The sequence below is a fragment of the Rhinopithecus bieti genome, unplaced genomic scaffold (assembly GCF_001698545.2).
Source record: "Rhinopithecus bieti isolate Rb0 unplaced genomic scaffold, ASM169854v2 scaffold_6876, whole genome shotgun sequence".
NCBI lineage: Eukaryota > Metazoa > Chordata > Mammalia > Primates > Cercopithecidae > Rhinopithecus > Rhinopithecus bieti.
The window spans coordinates 1,530,052-1,553,562 of NW_016805229.1; the positions used below are offsets into that span (position 1 = coordinate 1,530,052).

The 23,511-nt window shown below is 46.9% G+C and overlaps 1 protein-coding gene across 9 annotated transcripts in view; it reads right to left on the minus strand.

Moving 5' to 3' along the window:
• Nucleotides 1–23,511, minus strand: part of NDE1 (nudE neurodevelopment protein 1) — a 90,467-nt gene that overhangs the window by 43,281 nt on the left and 23,675 nt on the right. For all 9 annotated transcript variants that reach the window (XM_017871731.1, XM_017871727.1, XM_017871722.1 and 6 more), the window contains exons 3-5: nt 23,199–23,352; nt 13,048–13,196; nt 3,258–3,394 (exon numbers count right to left, since the gene is read on the minus strand). In XM_017871731.1, coding sequence (XP_017727220.1) covers nt 3,258–3,394; nt 13,048–13,196; nt 23,199–23,352 — 440 coding nt within the window. The remainder of the gene's footprint in view (nt 1–3,257; nt 3,395–13,047; nt 13,197–23,198; nt 23,353–23,511) is intronic.

Here is a 23,511-nt window from a genome sequence, read left to right on the forward strand (position 1 = left end):
GATTGCTCCAGTGCACTCCAGTCTAGGTGATAAGAGCAAGACTCCGTCTCAAAAAACAAAAAGGGAATTTAAGCCCTTGCTTAGGGTTGGTGGGGTGCAGGTATAGAGGTTCAACAGTAGATACTGCTCAGAAAAAAGACCTACTGGGGTGAAACACTCCAGGTGGAAACTCCAAATAAAGGGAAACCCACAGCACCTTGCCTAGCAGACTTGCAACTCTACAGGATTTTTCTCGACTAACAAAATAGTTTCAGATTTTTAAAAAGCTATGACAGTGACACACTAATGCTTTGATTATTGAAAAAACAATTCCAACATAGCAGTGTATTTAGAATACTAAATGAAAGTATGCCCAGGAGCAGTGGCTCATGCCTGCAATCCCAGCACTTTGGGAGGCTGAGGTGCAAGAATCTCGTTAATCCAAGAGGTCAAGGCTGCAGTGAGCCATGATTGTGCCACTCCACCCTGGGTGACAGAGTGAGACCTCTGGGGAAAAAAAAAAAAAAAAGCCGGACGCAGTGGCTCATGCCTATAATCCCAACACTCTGAGAGGTCGAGGTGGGAGGGTCGCTTGAGGTCAGGAATTTGAGGCCAACATGGCAAAACCCTGTCCCTGTTAAAAACACAAAAAATTAGCCATACATGGTGGTGTGTGCCTGTAGTCCCAGCTGCTTGGGAGGCTGAGGCAGGACAATCGCTTGAGCCTGGGTGACTTAGGTTACAGTGAGCTGAGATTACGCCACTGCAATCCAGCCTCTGTGATAGAGCAAGACTGTCTCAAAAATAAAGTATGCTTTCCAGACTATCCCCAAACGCTCCTCACTCATAATCACCATAACATACGGGAGAGCTTTCAACCAGTTCTCTGAATTATTATTATTATTATTATTATTATTATTATTTTTGAGATGGAGTTTCACTCTGTTGCCCAGGCTGGAGTGCAATGGCACAATCTCGGCTCACTGCAACCAATTCCTCCCGGGTTCAAGTGATTCTCCTGCCTCAGTCTGCCAAGTAATTGGGATTACAGGCATGCACCACTGTGCCTGGCTAATTTTTTTTAAAACAGAGACGGGGTTTCACCATGTTGTCCAGGCTGGTCTGGCCACTGTGCCTGGCTGTTCTCCTCATTTTCAAACATAAACTTTATACATACATATATATCTACTGAGCATAAAATAGGAAAACTTTTTATTAAGCATTACTGGAAACATACAGTATCTTGTCCTGTGTATGACTTACTCTCCCACCTTCAGTGGTATGTGTTGGCAATGTTTTTTGCTTTAGAGACAGGGTCTGACTCAGTCACCCAGGCTGAGGTGCAGTGGCACAATCATAGCTCAAGGTAACCTTGAACTCCTGGGCTCAAGTCATCTTCCCACTTCAGCCTCCTAAGTAGCTAGGACTACAGGCATATGCCACTAGACCTAGCTAATTTTTACTTTTCATTTTTGTAGAGATGGGGTCTCACTATGCTGTCCAGGCTCATCTTGAACTCCTAGGCTCAAGCAATCCTCTTGCGTCCGTCTCTCAAAGCACTGAGATTACAGGCATCAGCCACTGTGCCTAGCCTTGGCAATCTTTCTACCACAATATTGTTCATTTTAACAATTTTTTAACATTTCACAAAATAAATCTATGTACTTCATTTAACCACTTCATTACTGATGGACATCTAGGAACAACTACTTTATTAAACTTAGGAATTTTTACTTTTCATCCCCCACCTACTGGTTACATATTACAAAGCAAATTGACGTTATAAACAATTTATTGGGCCGGTAACGGTGACTCACCCCTGTAATCCCAGCACTTTGGGAGGCCAAGGCAGGCAGATCACCTGAGCTCAGGAGTTCAAGACCAGCCTGGCCAACATGGTGAAACCCCGTCTCTATTAAAAAATATAAAAATTAGCCAGGCATGGTGGCGTACACCTGTAGTCCCAGCTACTTGGAAGGCTGAGGCAGGAGAATTGCTTGAACCCGGGAGGCAGAGGTTACAGTTAGCAGAGATAGCACCACCGCACTCCAGCCTGGACAACAGAGGAAGATGCCATCTCAAAAAAAAAAAAAAAAAAAAAAAAGAGGGTAAAAACAACTTGGGACAATCCACTAATGAATATCTTTTTTTTCTTTTTTGAGACAGTCTCACTCTGTCACCTAGGCTAGAATGCAGTGATGCCATCTTGGCTCACTGCAACCTCCACCTCCCAGGTTCAAGCAATTCTCCTGCCTCAGCCTCCTGAGCAGCTGGGATTACAGGCACCTGCCACCACACCCTGCTCATGTTTTCTATTTTTAGTAGAAACGGGGTTTCTCTTGTCCAGGCTGGTCTCGAACTCCTGAGCTCAGGTGATCCGCCTGCCTCAGCCTCCCAAAGTGCTGGGATTGCAGGTATGAACCACTGTGCCTGGCCAAATGCCTGATTACAGTCTGAATATTCTACCTCTGCAAGTGCCAACTGCTCAACAGCAAACGCTGACGAGGTTTCAAAGTTCTAACCCAAATATATCGGTTGCCATCAAGTCACAGAAATAATAGGCTAGCTGGCAATTCCACCAGAAATTTCTCCCCACAAAATCTTTTAAGAGACAGGGTCTCATTCTGTCACCTAGGCTGGAGTGCACTGGTGCCATCATAGCTCGTGGCAGGCTCCACCTCCTGGGCTCAAGTGATCATCCCACCTTGGCTTCCTGAGTAGCTGGGACTACAGGCACATGTCACCACACCCAGCTAATCTTTAATTTTTTTTCATAAAGATGGAGTCCCATTATACTGCCTAGGCTGGTCTCGAACTCCTGGGCTCGAGAGATCCTTGGCCTCCCAAAGTACTGGGATTACAGGTGTGAGTCACTGTGCCAGGCTCTCCCCACAACACTCTTCTGTTCCTACTGAGCATCAGGATGGTTTGCTGTGTGTGTGAATTACAGACCAGGAAGCATCTTTCTGGAAATTGGAAATTCTGCTGCCCAGAGGCAGAACCCCAATACAAGGACTTCATCTGTGAACCCCAAAGCTATTTCTCTAAATACCCATAAGGGGCCCTTACAGGGTTGCATGTCTTACTGTTCTCAGCTCCGGCCAGGGCCCAAGGCAAGAGTCTGCCCAGTGCAGCCCCACACCCTCTGACTAGACATCCTGGGTGCAGAGCAGGGTGCAGGGTCCCTGTAAAGATAATGCTGGGAGAGGCTGTGGGACTAGATGTTGCTCAGGCACGGAATGGGGACCATGCTGGTGAAGACACCAAGGCTTCCTGACCTCTGGCTTCATCCTTCAGTCTCTGAACAGATTCCAAGAGATTCTCTTTTTCATCAAGTTCACTTTCCAAGAAGGCGTTTCTTTCGATGGCCTGATTCAAGCGCTGCTCAAAGTCTTCGAGAGACATGATCGTGGCACTGGGGAAGAGAAAAGCAGAGTTATCCACGAGGACAAACTGCAGGCATCCCTCTAGCACTGCGGATCCAGGCGGTGTGAAGGGTCAGACACACCTGGACACAAGTCCCAGCACCAAACCTCCTAGATGCCACAGAGCGGGCTGAGTCCCTTAACCTCCTGGGGCATGGGCTCTTCACCGGCATAATAGGACTCATCATAGCTCACGGGGTACACAAGGCTGTCCTGAGGATTAAATAAGGTGCCGCCCACACAGCACTCAGCAACAAGCCAAAGCCCTATCAGGACTGCATGTGTGAGAAGAGCAGTATGCTCTATCTTCTCTGGCAAGCTCACAATGCCAACCAGCATTAAAAATAACCTAATAATGACTGGGCACGGTGGCTCATGCCTATAATCCCAGCACTTTGGGAGGCCAAGGCAGGTGGCTGACCTGAGGTCAGGAGTCCAAGACCAGCCTGGCAAGCTTGGGCAAATGGCAAAACCCTGTCTCTACTAAAAATACAAAAATTAGCCAGTTGCAGTGTGATCCCAGCTACTTGGGAGGCTGAGGTGGGAGAATTGCCAGGAAGCGGAGGTTGCAGTGAGCCGAGATTGCGCCACTGCACTCCAGCCTAGGCAACAAACCGAGACTCCATCTCAAAAAAAAAAAAAAAAAGAAAGAAAAATAACCTAATAAAAAACACATACAGTAGCATGATTTTTTTTTTTAAAAGGCACAGCTGTGTCTCTCAGGTCAAAGTTCAGTGGTACAATCACAGGTCACTGCAATCTCAAACTCTTGGGCTCAAGCGATCCTCCCACCTCAGCCTCCTGAGTTACTGAGATTACAGGCAGCAGGCACTGTGCTGGGCATAAGATGCATTTAAGCAGGTAGAAGAGATCATATTGAACCTCTCAGTGGAAGTTCAAAATGTGCAGTACCAGCCCAGCTGCCCTGCTCACAACCCCTTCTTGTGAAGGGCACAGACACTGTGGAAAGGCACTGCAAAGTGCTGTAACAAAACAATCTACTTTGATTCTGGGAAAACCAGCTTCTCTGCACCTCAGTTTTCTCTCATGCAAAGCAAGGGTAGTAGTAGTACCTTCCTGAAGGGTTGTGGTGGGGCAGGGGTGGCAAGAAGAAGTCATACAGGCTGGGCGTGGTGGCTCACGCCTGTAATCCCAGCACTTTGGGAGGCCAAGGCAGGTGGATCACTCGAGGTCAGGAGTTCAAGACTAGCCTGGCCAACGTGGTGAAACCTCATCTCTACTAAAAATACAAAAATTAGCTGGGCATGATTGCGCACATGTGTAGTCCCAGGTGCTCAGGAGGGTGAGGCAGGAAAATTGCTTGAACCCAGGAGGTGGATGTTGCAGTGAGCTGAGATCATGCCACTGCACTCCAGCTTGGGCAACAGAGCAAGACTGTTTCCAAAAAAAAAAAAAAAAAAATCATACAGGAAGCACACAACAGATGTTTTACACGTAAGTACACATCTATAAATGTCAGCAATTTTTATTATTGATCCTGTCTGTCCCCAGACCTTTAACATCCTGCTAACTGTATCCCATGGTGGTTAGAAGCACATGTTTGGAGAGGAACCCAGGAGTTAACACCCAGCTCCTCCTCCTAGAACTCACTGGGTATCACTGGACAACTCGATCTCCTTCATCCTCAGTTCCTTCAATCACAAAATTCGTAACTGCACCGATCAATGGCTGCATCAGTTTATTTCTTCAATATATCCTTCTATGTCTATATGGAGTCATAGGAGTACCTACCCTCACAGGGTCTTTAGAAGTAGTGGATAGAATGAAGTTACCACAGTATCATTTAAAAACAACAAAGGGACAGGCACAGCGGTTCGTGCCTATAATCCCAGCACTTTGGGAGGCCAAGGTGGGAGGACCCCTCGAGCCCCAGGGTTCAAGACCAGCCTGGGTAATATAGTGAGATCCTGTCTCTACAAAAAGTAAAAAGATTAGCCGGGCATGAAGGTGTGTGCCTGTAGTCCCAGCTACTTGGAGGCTGAAGTAGGAGGATTGCTTGAGCCCAGGAACTCGGGGGTGCAGTAAGCCATGATTATGCCACTGCACTCCAGCCTAGGTAACAGTGCCAGACCCTGTCTCAAAAAACAAACGAAAACAAAAAAAACACACTACCATCAATAACAAAGGGATAATACTTTGGAGTACAATACCAGAAACAGTTAAAACGACCCTGAGGTTGACATGTCAAACAAAAAAGGTAAAAGATTCACATAATATGTAGGGTACAGAATGCTTGCAGAAATGCAGACATGCTGAGTATATATAGAGGAAGACCCAGTATCACGCAGAAGTTAGTTCTCCACAAGTTAAACTGATAAATTTAACACCATCTTAATAGGTTTCTATTGGGGGAATAAATTGGACTGATTTGAGAGACCTGTGACGATGAAATAAGAATGACCCAAAGAACTCTGTAAAAGAAGAGATCAGGGAACTAATTCTACCAGAGACTCAGAACACACTACTATAAAGCCTCAACAATGAACAATTGTATGCTACTGGTTATAAGAACAAAGGAACCAAAGGTCCAGAAATAGACAAGAGTTTAATTTATAACAAAGGTGGCCTCACAGATCATCATCTTTGCTAGGCTGGTCTCCAACTCCTAACTTCAGGTGATCCACCCGCCTCGGCCTCCCAAAGTGCTGGAATTACAGGCGTGAGCCACCGTGCCTGGTAATCCTTTCACCTTCTTACCTCAACCTCCCAAGTAGTTGTAACCACAGGCATAAGCTATCATACCCAGCTAGTTTTTAAATTTGTTTCTAGAGATCGGAGTCTACGTTGCCCAGGATGGCCTCAAACAATCCTCAAGTCTTGGCCTCCCAAAGTACTAAGATGACAGATTACAGGCTTGAGCTATCTCACCTGGCCTGAGTATTTACTTTCAAATAAAGATCAGCATGCTAGTTATAACTGGAGTGAAAACTGCTTTATGTACTTTATATGTTGAAATTCTGTCAACTAATATATAAAAGCATATTTAGTGCCTGTAATCCCAGCACTTTGGGAGGCCAAGGCGGGTGGATCACTTGAGGTCAGGAGTTCAGGACGAGCCTGGCCAACATGGTGAGACCCCATCTCTAAAAAAAATAGAAAAATTAGCCAGGCATGATGGCGGATGCATGTAGTCCCAGCCACTCGAGAGGTTGAGGCAGGAAAATCGGTTGAACCTGGGAGGCAGAGGCTGCAGTAAGCAGAGATTGCACCACTGCACTCCAGCCTGGGCAACAGAGCAAGACTCTGTCTCAAAAATAAAATGAAAAAATCCACGGAAGGGTAAAACTAGATTAAATCTATTTTAATGTTTGTAAAACTTTTTGCCGTCTTAGTACTCATATGTGAAATAAAGTAACCTTTAGAAATGTATTTAATTTTCAGTTACTTCCAATTAGGTCCTGCATACTTTTCAAGGTTATTCTTACACAAAGTGCCTCTCCTCAGTTAAAAGTGAGTCGTTTAGTTTTAGGGACCTATAGAAGGACCATGAGAGCAATCAAACAGCTAATGGTGCTGAGAAACTCTTGTTCTTGGAGAAGACTATCAAACTTTCTCAATATAACTATTAAACTTGCACAAAATTGTAATATTTTCAAGTCTTTAAAATAAAGCTTTGCAGCCTGGGCAACGTGGAAAAATCCAGTCTTTACAAAGAATACAAACATTAGCCAGGCATGGCGGCACATGCCTGTAGTCCTAGCTACTGGGGAGGCTGAGGTGATCATCCCACTACACTCCAGCAGGGGCGACAGAGACCTTGTCTCAAAACATAAATATATAAAACTTTGGTGCTCTAGAACTTTATTTATTCTATAATGGTGAACTGGGCTTCTACCTCATCTGATTTTTAACACTAAACTATTCAGCATTTGGCCAAATTGTATTAACAAAAACAACGCATGTTTAGTACAAAATAAAATAGAAGAAAAGGAAGGAAACAAAAATACTACAAGAAAACACAGGCTAATTGCTTTATATAACCTCGGAGTGCAGAGGCCCTTCTAACTAAGATATCTGACTACAAAGAAATCAAATGCCAGCCTGGCCAACAAGGTGAAACCCCATCTCTGCTAAAAATACAAAAATTAGTCCAGGCATGGTGGTGGGTGCCTGTAATCCCAGCTACTCAGGAGGCTGAGGCAGGAGAATCGCTTGAACCTGGGAGGCGGAGGTTGCAGTGAGCCGAGATCGTGCACCTGCACTCCAGCCTGGGCCACAGGGCAAGACTGACTCAAAACAAATCAAGTAACTTCTGTACAATAAAATATACATCAGACAAAGCTGGAAACAAATGACAAACTCCCAATATTGCCAATATTGTCAATTCATGTCACAAATATATAAAAATCTCCTAAAATCACGGAAAAAAAAAATTATCAACAACCCAATTTTAAAATATGCCAAGTGCCAGGCATGGCAGCTCATGCCTGTAATCTCAGCATTTTGGGAGGCCGAGGTGGGCAGATTATCTGCGGTCAAGAGTTCAAGATCAGCCTGACCAACATGGCAAAACCTCGTCTCTACTAAAAATACAAAATTAGCTGGGCATGGTGGCCCATGCCTGTAATCCCAGCTACTGGGGAGGCTAAGGCAGGAGAATTGCTTGAACCTGGGAGGCGGAGGTTGCAGAGAGCCGAAATCATGCCACAGCACTCCAGCCTGGGCAACAAGAGCAAAACTCGATCTCAAAACACAAGAACAAAAACAGTAAAAATAGGCCAAGCTCAACTGGGCAAGATGGCTCATGCCTGTAATCCCAGCACTTTGGGAGAAAGAGGCGGGCATATCATCTGAGGTCAGGAGTTCAAGATCAGCCTCTCCAACATAGCGAAATCCCTTCTCTACTAAAAATACAAAAATTAGCCAGGCATGGTGGCATGCACCAGTAATCCCAGCTACTGAGGAGGTTGATACAGGAGAATTGCTTGAACCCAGGAGGTGGAGGTTGTAGTGAGCTAAGATCACACCACTGCACTCCAGCCTGGGCAACGGAGCAATACTCCATCTAGAAAAAACACAGGCTGGCCAGGCACAGTGGCTCACCCCTGCAATCCCAGCACTTAGGGAGGCTGAGGTGGGCGGATCACGAGGTCAGGAGTTTGAGGCCAGCCTGACCAACATTGTGAAACCTCATCTCTACTAAAAATACAAAAATTACCCGGGCATGGTGGCACACACCTGTAATCCCAGCTACTCAAGAGGGTGAGGCAGGAGAACTGCTTGAACCTGGGAGGCAGTGGTTGCAGTGAGCCGCGATCACGCCACTGCACTCTAGCCTAGGTGACAGAGCGAGACTCAGTCTCATAAAAAAATATATATATATACACACACACATGTATACACATATACACACACACATATATGCGTGCCAAGATCAATAGAGTTCCTAAAGAAGGAAGTCCAAGAGCTCTTAAGCATATGACAGTGAACTCAGAAATGCACTTATTTCTCACCTTTTCAATTAGCAGAAGTCCAAAGTTTGAAAACTACTCTATTAGTGAAGCTATTTGGAAAACAGGGACTCACATAGCTATTGGGAATGTAAACTGGTACAAGCCTATAAATAACTGAGCAACATCTATCAAAATGACATATGCATATATCCTCTGACCTAGCAATTTCACTTCTGGGAATTCAGCCTACAGATATCCATCGTGCAAGGCTGTTCATTACCGCAATGCTTATCACTGCAAAAGAACAGAAATACAACAGATATCCATCCACAGGGGACTAAATTATTATGGTATTATTCAATACCAACCATACAATAGAATACTAGGTATTTGAAAAAAAATAAAAAAGAATGTTCTGTCCTAGTAAGGAACGATCTTCAAGCTCTATTGTTACATGAAAAAGCAAGATACACAACAGTGTGTGTAGAATGCTCTTCTGAGGAAGAAAAAAGTGGGGGGGGGCGGTAATAAGAATGTCTTTTTATTTACTTGAATTATTAAAGAAACGCCTACCTCTTTGTATATTATTTTTGAACCGTGTGAACGTACTACCTCTTTGGGTAGACTGTGTAATTGGCCCCAATTCTTCACCCTTCCCTGTGTCCACACCCTTGCCATGGCCTCACTGTGGGCAGAAAGTACCTTCCCACCCTTTGACTTAGCTTGGTCATTTGATTTGCTTTGATCAATGATATAGGGGTGGAAATGATGGTATGCCAGTGGCTTGCCAGAAATCAGAATGTGGCTTTACATATGAAATCTACAGTATCTTATGCTATTGTATGTAAAGCCAGAGTAATCAAGTCATTACGGTATTGGTATCGTATTTCACAAATTGTACACTGGATGAAAATAGAGAATCCAGAATTAGATTCCAGAATATATGCGAGTTTAACATGAGAGCTCGGTTCGATTCAGGAGAAAAAGACTGATTGGCTGGGCATGGTCACTCACACCTGTGATCCCAGCACTTTGGGAGGCCAAGGCTGGCAGACTGAGCCCAGGACTTTGAGACCAGCCTGGGCAACATGGAGAAACCCTATCTCTACAAAAAATACAAAAATTAGCCAGGTATGGTGGCACATTCCGATAGTCCCAGCTACTCAGGAGGCTGAGGTGGGAGAATCACTTGCCCCAGGAGGTCAAGGCTCCAGTGAGCTGTAATTGCACCATGGCACTCGACTCTGGGCAACGGAGCGAGGCCCAGTCTCAAAAAAAAAAAAAAAAAAAAAAAAAAAAGGCAATGTTTAATATTGCTAGCACAACTTGGCTACCCACCTAAAGAAAATAAAATGGAACCTTTATCTTTTACTAGATACAAAAATAAATTCACTGCAGATTAAGGAATAAGGGTAAAAAAAATGAATTAAAAAATATTGCAAAAAAAAGAAAACACATGCACTATCAAGAACCAAGGAGACTTCCCCTAGTGAAGTCTGCAAACCTAGAAGGTATTTAAAAAAAGACATAACTGATGACCTAAAATGAAAATGTATATATAAAATTTCTTTTCAAAAGAGAAAAAAGGAAATATTTGCATGAAAAATGATACCACAAAGTCAATAGATAAAAGATTACTCTGGAAAAAATTATTTTCAATGCAGGAGAGAAGATTAGTAGTTAAAATATACAAAGGGCCAGGCACGGTGGCTCAAGCCTGTAATCCCAGCACTTTGGGAAGCTGAGGCAGGTGGATCACTTGAGGGTAGGAGTTTGAGGCCAGCCTGTCCAACGTGGCGAAACTCTATCTCTACTAAAAATACAAAAATTAGCCAGGTGTGGTGGCAGGCACCTGTAATCCCAGCTACTTGGAAGGCTGAGGCAGGAGAATCACTTGAACCAGAAAGGCAGAAGTTGCAGTGACCTGAGATCACACCACTGCACTCCAGCTCTGGCCTGGGAGACAGAGCGAGACTCCATCTCAAAAAATAAACGTATGCAAAGAACTCCTACAGATTGACAAGAAAGGAGTTTCCACTTCTGGTAATGACAAGGGAACCTGTATCAGACCAACCCTCATATAAATTCTGAGTAAAATGTTTACAATGATCTGAGCGCACTGCCAGGAACTGGAAAACAACACTTAGAAAAACAGAACAACACTGGGTGAAGTACGCATCTTTTTAAGATTGTTGCCTAAAGCTCCAGGGATAGAAATCTAGCACCATGGGGACCCCACATTCTGAATATAGTATCTTCCCACATCTCTGGCCTCCCCCGAACCACACGTGCACAGAGCAGACACAAAGCAGCCCAGTTACGGCTAAAAAAAGCAAAGAGATTTCAGTTACTGCCCATCAAAGGGGAGATAGAATTTGGGCTGTAAGCTTAGCCAAGTAAACCACCTAAGAAAACCAAATAAATCAAGAACTTGAATTCATCATCTCTGGCTGAGTACGGTGGCTCAAGCCCATAATCCCAGCACTTTGGGATACAGAGGCAGGCGGATCACCTCAGGTCAGGAATTTGAGACCAGATTGGCCAACATGGCAAAATTCCATCCCTACTAAAAATACAAAAATTAGCAGGTGGTAACACACACCTGTAATCCCAGCTACTCCGGAGGTTGAGGCAGGAGAATCACTTGAACCTGGGAGGTGGAGGTTGCAGTGAGCAGAGATTGCACCACTGCACTCCAGCCTGGGCGACAGAGCAAGACTGTCTTTAGGAAAAAAAAGAAAAAAGAAAAAACTAATAGTCTGTGGGAAATACCATTCACACTGCCTACAATACAACCTCTACATTGGAGTATAAAGAAAATGTGACCCAGATGTTAAAACTGCACAAAAGGACCTTAAAGCAGCTCTCACAACTATGCTCAAGGATGTCAAGAAGCCGCAATAGAACAGAAATTATAAAAGAATGTAAATCCTACATCTAAAAATACTATATCGAAAATTCAACATTTCATCCACTGTAATGGCAGACTGGAGAGAGATGAGGGCATCTATCAACTTGAAACTGGATACACACAAATTATTCAATTTGAAGAACAAAGACAAAAAAAATTAGGGAAAAAAAATGAAGAGCCTTAGGAACCTGCCTGACAATATGAAAAGGTTATGTGTATAGCTGGTGTCCCAGATGGACAGGAGAAAAAGAATGGGATAGAAAAAACTCTGAGGAGGCCGGGTGCGGTGGCTCATGCCAGCAATTCCAGCACTTTGGGAGGCTGAGGCAGAAGGGTCACTTGCTCCCAGGAGTTTGAGACTGCAATGCGCTATGATGGCACCACTGCACTCCAGCCTGGGTAACAGAGCAAGACCCTATCTCTAAAAATAAATTTAAAAATCTGTTTATTTTGCTGTATATAATTTATATATAAATTTTAAAAGCAAGTGTTTTATCCAAAACTGCTTGGCTCAGAGCAATTCTATAAATGTTAGTCGTTATTCTGCTAAATCACAGAACATCAGTTTAGGAATCACTGGACTGGGCACCGTGGCTCACACCCCTGTAATCACAGCACTCTGGAGGCTGAGGCGAGCTGATCACCTGAGGTGAGGAGTTTGAGACCAGCCTGGCCAACATGGTAAGACCCCATCCCCACTAAAGATACAAAAATTAGGCAGGCATGGTGGCATGTGCCTGTAATTCCAGCTGCTTGGGAGCCTGAAGGAGGAGAATTGCTTGAACCCAGGAGGCAAGGGTTGTAGTGAGTCGACATCACGCCACTGCACTCCAGCCTGGTGAGAGAGAGAGACTCCATCTCAAAAAAAAAAAAAAAAGAAAAAAAAAAAAAAAAAGAAAAAAAGTATTCTTTGAACACGCTTCTTCCCTACCTTAGGGGCTTAGCACAGGTTTGGTGTTGTCTGGAATGTTCTTGTCTCACACCCCTCCTAGGATCATGGCTACTCATTCCTCTGGTCTTAGCCTAAATGGTATTTCGTCTGGTAAGGCTCGCCTGACGCTCCCAGGCCAACAGTCAAATTAATATATCCTATTACACATCCCCACAGCACCCTGGGCTGCCAGCCTTGCTACTGTAATGAAACTGCACTTCTTCGACTATTGTCCATTTCCCCCAGGGCACTAAAAGTCAAAAGGGCACCGGCTTTGTTCTGCTCACTGCTCAATTCCCTATACTCAGCAAAGGCCAAGTATCCAGCTGCTGGGGACAAAAAGCGGAGAGGAAGTCTCCCACTCCTGCCTTCCCCTTCCCCGCATACCGCTTGGCTCTTTCCAGGTCGTCGTTAGCTTGCTCCAGCTCTCTGATGTATTTCTGCAATTGGTCTTTAATGGCTTTGGTCTGTGCGAGGTCATCCTCCAAGGCTGAGATCTGCCGGTAGCCTTCAGAGTGCTGCACTTCAAACTTCTCCTGAAGGACAACACAGACACTGGGTAAATGACTTCTGAGGCAGCTAGGTGCAGTAGCATACGCCCACCTGGAGTCAGTTACTCGGGGGGCTAAACTGGGAGGACTGCTTGAGCCCAGGAGTTAGAGCCTGCAGTGAGCTATGACTCTAACACTGCACCCCAGCCTGGGCAACACAGCAAGACCCTGTATCTTTTTATTTATTTTGAGACCGAGTCTTACTCTGTTGCCCAGGCTGGAGTACAGTGGCAAGATCTTGGCTCATGGCAACCTCTGCCTCCCAGGTGCAAGCAATTCTCCTGCCTCAGCCTCCCGAATGGCTGGGAATATAGCCACCCACCACCAAGCCTGGCTAATTTTTATACGTTTAATAGAGACCGGGTTTCACCATGTTGGCCAGGCTGGTCTCGAACTCCTGACACCTCAAGTGATCCACACACCTCGGTCTCCCAAAGTGCTAGGATTACAGGTTTGAGCCACGGCGCCCGGCCTGACTCTGTCTCTGAATGAAACTCCTCCTCCCACCTGGGGAGGCTCCAGGCTTTCTGTCCCACCCTTGCACCACAATCGAGAGACGAGCTAGGCTCAGGCAACAGAACCTTCTTCTCTCCAAAGAGCTGACTCTTAGGCTAGTGACGTAATGTGGTGGGAACAGGCAGGTGTTATTCAGAGCAGGCACGAGGGACCAACTGTTTTAATTATGTCCTGAGTGCCTCCACCCCCTGAGCACCTTGAATCCTGCCTACTCTCAACAGGGTTGAGATTCCCATAGCCCCCAACATTCTTCAAATCATTCTGCCCAAGGTGTCCACAGGCAAAGCAAGCCACAGAAACCTCTCCAAGCCTCATCCACAGGGCAACATGGGCCTCCCTCACACAATCAGTGTATTACAAAGAGAGTCACCAGCCTGGCCCACAAAGTGAGACCTGGTCTCTACAAAATACACAAATTAGCAGGGCATGGGGGCTCTCGCCTGTAGTTCTAGCTACTCAGGAGGCTTAGGTGGGAGGATCATTTGAGCCTGAGAGGTCAAAGCTGCAGTGGGCTGTGATGGCACCACTGCACTCCAGCCTGGGCAACTCCCTGCTGTCTCAAAAAAGAAAAAAAAAAAAAAGAAATCATAATGACGTCCATTGTTTGTGCCCACAAGAATGGAAAGGCAGCATGTACTGGTTTTACAATGGTCAACCATTCTCAATGTTTGATCCACGACTCCCCGTTGTAGCATGGAGACAGGAACAGTTTGATCTCTAGGTTATTTAAAAACATAAAGACAGGCCGGGCACGGTAGCTCACACCTGTAATCCCAGCACTTTGGGAGGCTGAGGCGGGCAGATCACCCGAGGTCAGGAGTTCGAGACAACATGGTAAAACCCGGTCTCTACTAAAAATACAAAAAAATTATCCAGGCGTGGTGGTACGTGCTTATAATCCCAGTTACTCAGAAGGCTAAGGCAGGAGAATCGCTTGAACCCGGGAGGCGGAGGTTGTGCCACTGCACTCCAGCCTCAGCAATAAGAGTGAGACTCCGTCTAAAAAAAAAAAAACCAGAAACACAAGGAAATAAAAAGAGGGAGGGAGAAAGGGAGGGGATAAAAGGGGGTATGAAAAGAGAGGAAGGGAGGGAGAGGTAAAGAAAGGGAGAAAGAGAGATCTATGTTAATTACCAAAGGAACAGTCCAGCTCACTTCTCAATGATTCCCTGTTGCCAGCTGCAGCAATAACATCCATTACATGCTTATTCTGTGCTGGCCTCCGGGCTACATATACCACCTATGTTGTCTCATTCATCCCGCTTCAGAAACATGAACACTGAGGCTCAGTTCCTTAACTAGCCCAGAATCAACTGGTAGCAAATGACTGAGCCAAGATCAAATCCCAGACTCCTGAGCAGGTGTCCTTAAGCAATTATGCTAACCAGCCCTAAGCCATTTCAATCCAGATCACCTGCCCACTCCCGTGCTCTCTTGATTCTGTTCTGGCTCTGCTTCCAAATTACTTTCCTTCACAAAACACCCAGACCCAGGTGCGGTGCCTCCTGCCTGCAATCCCAGCACTTTCAGGTGGCAGAGGCAGAAGGATTGCTTGAAACCTGGAGTTCTTGACCAGCCTGGGCAAGACTCTGCCTCTACAAAAAAAGTCTGAAAACAGCCAGGCATGGTGGCGTGCATCTGTAGTCCTAACTGCTTGGAAGGGTGAGGCGAGAAGATTGCCTGAGGCCAGGAGGTTGAGGCTGCAGTGAGCTATGATCACGCCACCGCACTCTATCCCAGGCCAGGCCACAGGGTGAGACCACACTACTTTAAAAAAAAAAAAAAAAAAAAAAAAAAAAAAAAAAAAAAAAAAAAAAAAAAAAAAAAAAAAAAAAAAAAAAAAAACCAAACTCTAAAATCACCAGCCTGGCAAGATGGCGAAACCCTGTCTCTATTGAAAAAACAAGAAATTAGCCGGGCATGGTGGCGGATGCCTATAATCCCAGCTACTTGGGAAGCTGAGGCAGGCGAATCACTTGAACCCGGGAGGCAGAGGTTGCAGTGAGCTGAGATCGTGCCATTGCACTCCAGCCTAGGCAACAAGAGTAAAACTCTGGCTGTGGTGGGGGATGGAGAGTGGGGCGTGGGGTGGGGGACTGGGAGGGAGCAGGCAGGCACACTGACCAACTGTTTCAATTATGTCCTGAGTGCCTCCCACCTCCCGCCCCCTGAGCACCTTGAATTCTGCCCACTCCCAAATCTGGTTCCTACAGCCCCCAACAACCTTCAGACAAATCATTCTGCTCAAGGTGTCCACAGCCAAAGAAAGTCATAAGGACCTCTCCAAACCTCATCCACAGGGACAATGCAAGCCTCCTTCACACATTATCACTGTATTACAGAGCCAGACTTGGTCTCTACAAAAAATAAAACTTAGTAGGGCATGGTGGCCTCACCCGCAGTCCCAGCTACCCAGGAGGCTGAGATGGGAAGACCATTTGAGCCTGGGAGGTTGAAGCTACAGTGAGCCGTGATTGCACCACTGCACTCAAACCTGGGCAACAGAGTGAGACCTTGCCGTTTCAAAAAAGAAAAGAAAAAGGAATCTCAATGACTTCTGTTCTTTGTGCCCACAACAATGGGAAGGCAGCATGTACTTGGTTATACAACAGTTAACTATTCTCAATTTTTCATCCAGGACTCCCCGTTGTAGCATGGAGACAGAAGGAACATTCCAATCTCTGGGTTATTTAAAAACAAAGGCCAGGAGCAGTGGCTCACGTCTGTAATCCCAGCACTTTGGGAGGCTGAGACAGGTGGATCACCTGAGGTCGGGAGTTTGGAGACCAGCCTGGACAACATGGTAAAACCCTGTCTCTACTAAAAATGCAAAAAAACTAGCTGGGTGTGGTGGTGGGTGTCTATAATCCCAGCTACTCGGGAGGCTGAGGCAGGAGAATCGCTTGAACCCAGGAGGCGGAGGTTGCAGTGAGCAGAGACTGTGCCACTGCAGTCCAGTCTGGGTGATGAGCAAGACTCTGTTTCAAAAAAAAAAAGATGGGAGGAGGAGAGAGAGGAAGAAGTGATCAAGGAGAGGGAGGAAGAGAAAGGGAGAGAAAAGGAGGAGAGATCTTATTAATTACCAAAGAACAGTCCAGCTTCTCAATGATTCCCTGTTGCCAACTGCAGCAATAACATCTATTACATGCTTATTCTGTGCCGGCCTCCGGGCTACGTACGCTTCCTATGTTGTCTGGTTTAATTCCACTTCAGAAACATGAACACTGAGGCTCAATTACTTAACAAGTCCAGAGACCCATCGGTGGCAAATGACTGAGCCGAGATCAAACCCCAGCCTCCTGAGCAGGTGTCCTTAAGCAATTATGCTAACCAGCCCTCAACCATTTCCATCCAGATCACCTGCCCACTCCCGTGCTCACTCGATTCTGTTCCCACTCTGCTTCCAAATTATTTTCCTTCACCAAACACCCAGAGCCAGGTGCGGTGCCTCCTGCCTGTAATCCCAGCACTTTAGGTGGCAGAGGCACACTAGCGTAGGCAACATAGCAAGACTCTGTCTCTACAGAAAACTGAAAAACAGCCAAGTGTGGTGGCATTCACCTGTAGTCCTAGCTATTCGGGAAGCTGAGGCAGGAGGACTGCCTGAGACCAGGAGGTTGAGGCTGCAGTGAACTATGATCATGCCACTACACTCTAGTCCAGGCCGACGCTTTAAAAAAAAAAAAAATCACCAGCCTGGGCAACATGGTGAAACCAAAATACAAAAATTAGCCCGGCATAGCGGTACACAGCTATAGTTCCAACTACTTGGGAGGCCAAGGTGGGCAGATCACTTGAGGTCAGGAGTTCGAGACCAGCCTGGCCAACACGGTGAAACCCCCGTCTCTACCAAAAATACAAAAAAAAGCTGGGTGTGGTGGCATGTGCCTGCGGTCCCGGCTACCCTGGAGGCAGAGGCAGGGAAATCACTTGAGCCTGGGAGGCGGAGGTTGCAGTGAACCAATATTGTGCCCCTGCACTCCAGCCTGGGTGACAGAGACCCCCATCTCAAAAAAAAAAAAAAAAAAAATCAAAACTGAAAACACAAAACACCCATCCTAGATTCTACAAACATGAGAGAAAACACTTCCCACAAGAAAGGCGCAAGGTCTAATTTAAAAGTTAAAAAGGCCAACTCCTCTTTACTCAATCAAGTAAACAAAGCCGTTGCTAGAAAGTCCGGATGCACCCAGGAGGGTGATGTAATGGTGCGTAGGCCAGAGAGGCGTGGTGAGAGCCATTGTGCAAGAAGACTCCAAAGAGAGAACAAGCAGATGATTTACAGCGTTGGAAGGATGGGGAGGGCGGACCACATGCCCCCACCCGCCCGCACCACCCTCCCCATTTCCTGGCTGTAAGCAGAGAAGTATCTGCACCCAGCAAGTAGAGGCAGACCAGGCCCCGTTCCCAGGCGTGGCTCTCATCGCCTCATACCCTTTATTTGGGAACATCTCCAAATAAAACAGGATCTTAAGTCATTAACTTAAATTCAAACGCAGGCTCCAGGAGGACGCAGCGAGTGGGCTCCAGCACCTGCGTTAGGGATTCAGCGATCTCCTTGGAACCTGTGGACATGAAAACCTGTTGCGGAAAAGTTGTGCTGCCATTTGGGGCTAATTCGAATAAGCTGTCAGCTGATGGGGGCATCAATAGATGCTCTGTTTGGTCCCTTAAAGGCTTTTTCATTCAACCCGTGATGAATAAGTCAGTTGTTAAGAAGTCCGGCCCAGCTGAATATATTTCTCTTAGGTGACTGACAAATATTTGCTGGTGGCAGGGTCCTCGTTATTCTAAGGTACCGTGTTTCTTTGCTGTGCTGTGCGCTGTGAGTCTCCTGCATCCGACATGTGGTTGTAAATGAAGGAGTCTCCGGTAGGTTCAAGGGTTCAGTCTTTTTGAGATGGAGTCTCACTCTGTCACCAGGCTGCAGTGCAGTGGCGCAATCTCAGCTCACTGCAACCTCTGCCTTCTAGGTTCGAGCAATTCTCCTGCCTCAGCCTCCCGAGTAGCTGGGACTACAGGCACGTGCCACCACGCCCAGCTAATTTTTTAAATTTTTAGTAGAGACAGGGTTTCATGATGTTAGCGAGGATGGTCTCAATCTCTTGACCTCATGATCTACCCGCCTCGGTCTCCCACAGTGCTGGCATCACCGGCATGAGCCACCATGCCAGGTCCAAGGGCTCAGTCTTGAAGCAAAGAATTACTTAGTAACTGCTTGATATTTTACTCAGGATCCGTGGAGGGCCTGTTATCCTATCCAAACTGCGGTTCATACCACTAATCTTCCTCCTACCCAGCTTTTCAACCCGGAATCCCCTTCCATTTAGGAACTATCATCAGCCAGGCACAGTGGTTCACACCTGTAATCCCAGCACCCTGAGAGGCCGAGGCAGGCGGATCACTTGAGGTCAAGAGTTCCAGACCAGCCTGGGCACATGAACCCCTGTCTCTACAAAAAATAACAAAAATTAGCCAGGTGTGGTGTGGCAGGTGCCTGTAATCTCAGCTACTTGGGAGGCTGAGGTGGGAGGATCACTTAAGCCTGGAAGTCAGAGGTTGCAGTGAGCTGACATCTGTCACCCACTGCACTCTAGCCTGGATGACAAAGGGAGACTCTGTCTCCCACAACAACCACAAAAAGAACGATAATCATTCCTCATTGCGTGTAGCAGGTGTTCAGCTGTTAACAAATGGGTGAAGCAGGCCCAGCACAGAGAGAGGCAGAAATGACACTAAGCTCTCGGTGTCAGGGATACAGGGACTGGGGGAAACTCGAGAATGTGTGTTGTAAGCAACCACTACTCAGGTTTTTTATTTTTTATTTTAACTTTTGCTCTGTCACCCAGGCTGGAGTGCAATGGTACAATCACAGCTCAGTGCAGCCTCAACCTCCTGGGCTCTAGCGATCCTCCCGCCTCAGCCTCTTGAGTAGCTGAGACTACAGGTGTGCACTACCATGTCCAGTGAATTTTTTATTTTTATTTCTTGTAGAGACAAAGTCTCGCTAAGTTGCCCAGGCTGGCCTTGAACTCCTGGTCTCAAGAGATTCTCCCTCCTCAGCCCCTCAAAGGGCTGGGATTACAGGTGTGAACCACCATGCCTGGCCAGAAATCCATCTTTTTACAGGAAGCTCTACAAATTTTGATGGATGAGAATATTTATAATAAAAGGCAAGTAGGGTAAATATTATTGGTAGAGCCTAGGTGCTGGTGGATACACAGGTATTCACTGGACATTCTTTCAGCCTTATATGCTGGAAAACGTTCATGGGGAAATGCTGAACAAAAACCACTGCAGGCTGATCAAACAATACCGATGGGGAAGATGGATCTGCGGATGGCCAGCCAGATTCTGTGGTCTCCAACAGAAAGCTTCAGCTTCACTGCCCACCTTCAACGTGTCTGGGACCTCTCCTCTGCCCTACCCCAAACCCCCGATCCATTCGTTGGTCCCACACCCTTTCCTATACATTAGTAAAGCTGGGCTTGCCAAGGCTCACCTGACACCCATTCTTGTCCACACCTGTGACGGGTACAGATCAACTCTCCCTTTAGCCCCATCCCCCAAACACCAAGTGTCAGCCACACACACACCTGCAAACAACCTCCGCAAAGCCTCCCTCAACCCGTGCAGTCCTTTTCTCTCTTTCTTTTTTTCTCGAGACAGTTTCGCTCTTGTTGCCCAGGCTGGAGTGCAATGGCGCTATCTCGGCTCACCACAACCTCCACCTCCGGGGTTCAAGTGATTCTCCTGCCAACCAAGTAGCTGGGATTACAGGCACGCAAAACCACGCCCGGCTAATTTTGTATTTTTAGTAGAGACAGGGTTTTATCATGTTGGTCATGCTGGTCTCAAACTCCTGTCCTCAGGTGATCCGCCCACCTCGGCCTCCTGAAGTGCTGGGATTACAGGCATGAACCACCGCACCCAGCCAGTCCTCTCTCTCGAAAGACTCCCAGATCAGAGTTCTGTGACTGAGCTCCAAGTCCCCAACTGCTTCATGGTGTTAGGTTTGTCTACCCAAAGAAGGCAACCAGCACTTCCCCGTTCACCGTCCATCACACCTAGCCCTGGGCACACACAGTTTTGACTCTTCCATGAAGCAGCTCATCAAAATGTATATGGGGAGCTTAATGAGAGAAAACACACACACACACACGCAGAAATACCAGGGCCCCACCCAGACTTACTGAGAAATGGAACCTCAGAGCGGGGCAGGGAGATGGGAATGGGGAGAGAGGGTCCGGCCTGTGGGATGTTTATGAAGCTGGCCCAGTGATGCCGGCTGGCAGCAGGGCTGAGAGCCAGTCTCTGGGGCACAGTGTTGACTTAGTGATCCCTTGCTGAGCCTTATAGAATGTACAGAAGGCACGGTCTTTACCTTTTAGAGCACTGGGTCTCTGGATACCTGGCTATGTCTAGAGGTGCTTTTGGTTTTCACCACCTTGGAGGTGGGGAAAATGCTACTGGCATCTAGAAGGGGGACGTCAGGGATGCTGCTAAACATCCCACAATGTGGCCAGGCGGGGTGACTTAACACTTGTAATCCCAGCACTTTAGGGTGCCTGTAATTCCAGCTACTCAAGAGGCTGAGGCACAAGAATCACTTGAACCTGGGAGGCAGAGGTTGCAGTGAGGTGAGATCCGGCCACTGCACTCCAACCTGGGCATCAGAGCAAGACTCCATCTCAAAAAAAAAAAAAAGGCCAGGCACGGTGGCTCACGCCTGTAATCCCAGGACTTTGGGAGGCCGAGGCGGGCAGATCACGAGGTCAGGAGATCGAGACCATTCCAGCTAACACAGTGAAACCCCGTTTCTACTAAAAATACAAAAAAAATTAGCCGGGCGTGGTGGTGGGCACCTGTAGTCCCAGCTACTCAGGAGGCTGAGGCAGGAGAATGGCTTGAACCCGGGAGGCGGAGCTTGCGGTGAGCCGGGATTGCGCCACTGCACTCCAGCCTGGGTGACAGAGCGAGACTCTGTCTCATAAAAAACGAACAAACAAACAAAAAAGCCACAAAGCAAACCTCAGTCCCTCCCAATGGAGGATGATCCAGGTTCAAATATCAACAGCAGCCAAGTCGAGAAACCTGCTCTGAACTGGCACAGTCCAACAGACCTTTCAGTAATAAAGGAAATGTTCTACAGCCCCTCTGTCCACTAAGGAAATTCACTGGCCAAACATAGCTCCTAAGCACTTGAAATGTGGCTACTGCAACTGAGGAATGAAGTTTTTATTTAATTCATTAAATTTCAGCAGCTGAATGTAGCTAAGGGCTACAACACTGGACCTGATAATATTACTCTAGCAACACCTCCATACCCTAAAAATGTCTCCCTGGTCAGGTGGTGGCTCATGCCTGTAATCCCAGCATTTTGCGGGGCCAAAGCAGGAGGGACTGCTTGAGTTCAGGAATTCAAGACCAGCCTGGGCAACATAGCGAAACCCTGTCTCTATAAAAAATACAAAAATTAACCAGGCGTGGTGCCACATGCCTATAGTCCCAGCTACTCTCAAGGTTCAGGTGGGAGGATTTTGGGTTTTTTTTTGAGACGGAGTCACACTCTGTTGCCAAGCCAGAGTGCAGTGGCACAATCTCAGCTCACTGCAACCTCCACCTCCGGGTTAAAGTGATTCTCCTGCCTCAGCCTCCTGAGTAGCTGGGACTACAGGTGCGCACCACCACGCCCAGCTAATGTTTGTATTTTTGGTAGAGACGGTGTTTCATCATGTTGGCCAGGATGGTCTCAATCTCTTGACCTTGTGATCTGTCCACCTCGGCCTCTCAAAGTGCCGGGATTACAGGTATGCACCACCATGCCCAGCCCAGGTGGGAGGGCTGCTTAAACCTGAGAGGTCCAGGATGCAGTGAGCTGTAATCCAGCCACTGTACCCCAGTATGGGCAACAGAGCAAGACCCTATTTAAAAAAAAAAAAAAAAAAGTCTTCCTGCCATGTGCCCTATAAAATCGGTGAGGACAACCAAGAAAGTCCATGGGAACATGAGTGACTTGCTTCTCAAAGCTCCACCCATCATGGATCCCCTGAGGTCAGGAGTTTGAAAGCAGCCTAGCCAACATAAAACCCCGTCTCTACTAAAAATACAAAAAAAAATTTAGCTGGGCATGGTGGCAGGCGCCTATAACCCCAGCTACTCAGGAGACTGAGGCAGGAGAATTACGTGAACCTGGGAGTTGGAGGGTGCAGTGAGCTGAGATCCCGCCACTGCACTCCAGCCTGGGCAACAAGAGTGAAACTCTGTCTCAAAAAAGAAAAAACAAAAGGCATCACCCACTAGAGGCACAAAGAGTTCAAAGATCACATCTGCCCCACAGGCCCTTCCAGAGATGAGCATGGGCCTAGGGTCTGGAGTCCCTCACTGCAGGGTTCCTTCTTCCAGCCAAGCATGCCCTGCCTGTCTTGGAAGCCTGTCTACACCTGAGCACACTTGCTCTCAGCCCCTCACCTTGATGGTTTCCAGCTCCATGCGAAGGCGGTTATTTTCGGACAGGAGGTCTCTGTTCCTGGTTTCAATTTGTTGCAGCTGCGTCTCTAATTCAGCTTCATATTCTCGGCTTCCCTCCTGGAATTCTCGGAGTTCCTCTTGCGTATTTTCTGCCCTACAGCAGAATTGTTAATTGTCACGTAGTAATTTTTTTTGAAGACAGAGTCTCCCTCTATTGCCCAGACTGGAGTGCAGTGCTGTAATCTCGTCTCATCGCAACCTCTGTTTCCCGGGTTCAAGTGATTCTCCTACCTCAGCCTCTCGAGTAGCTGGG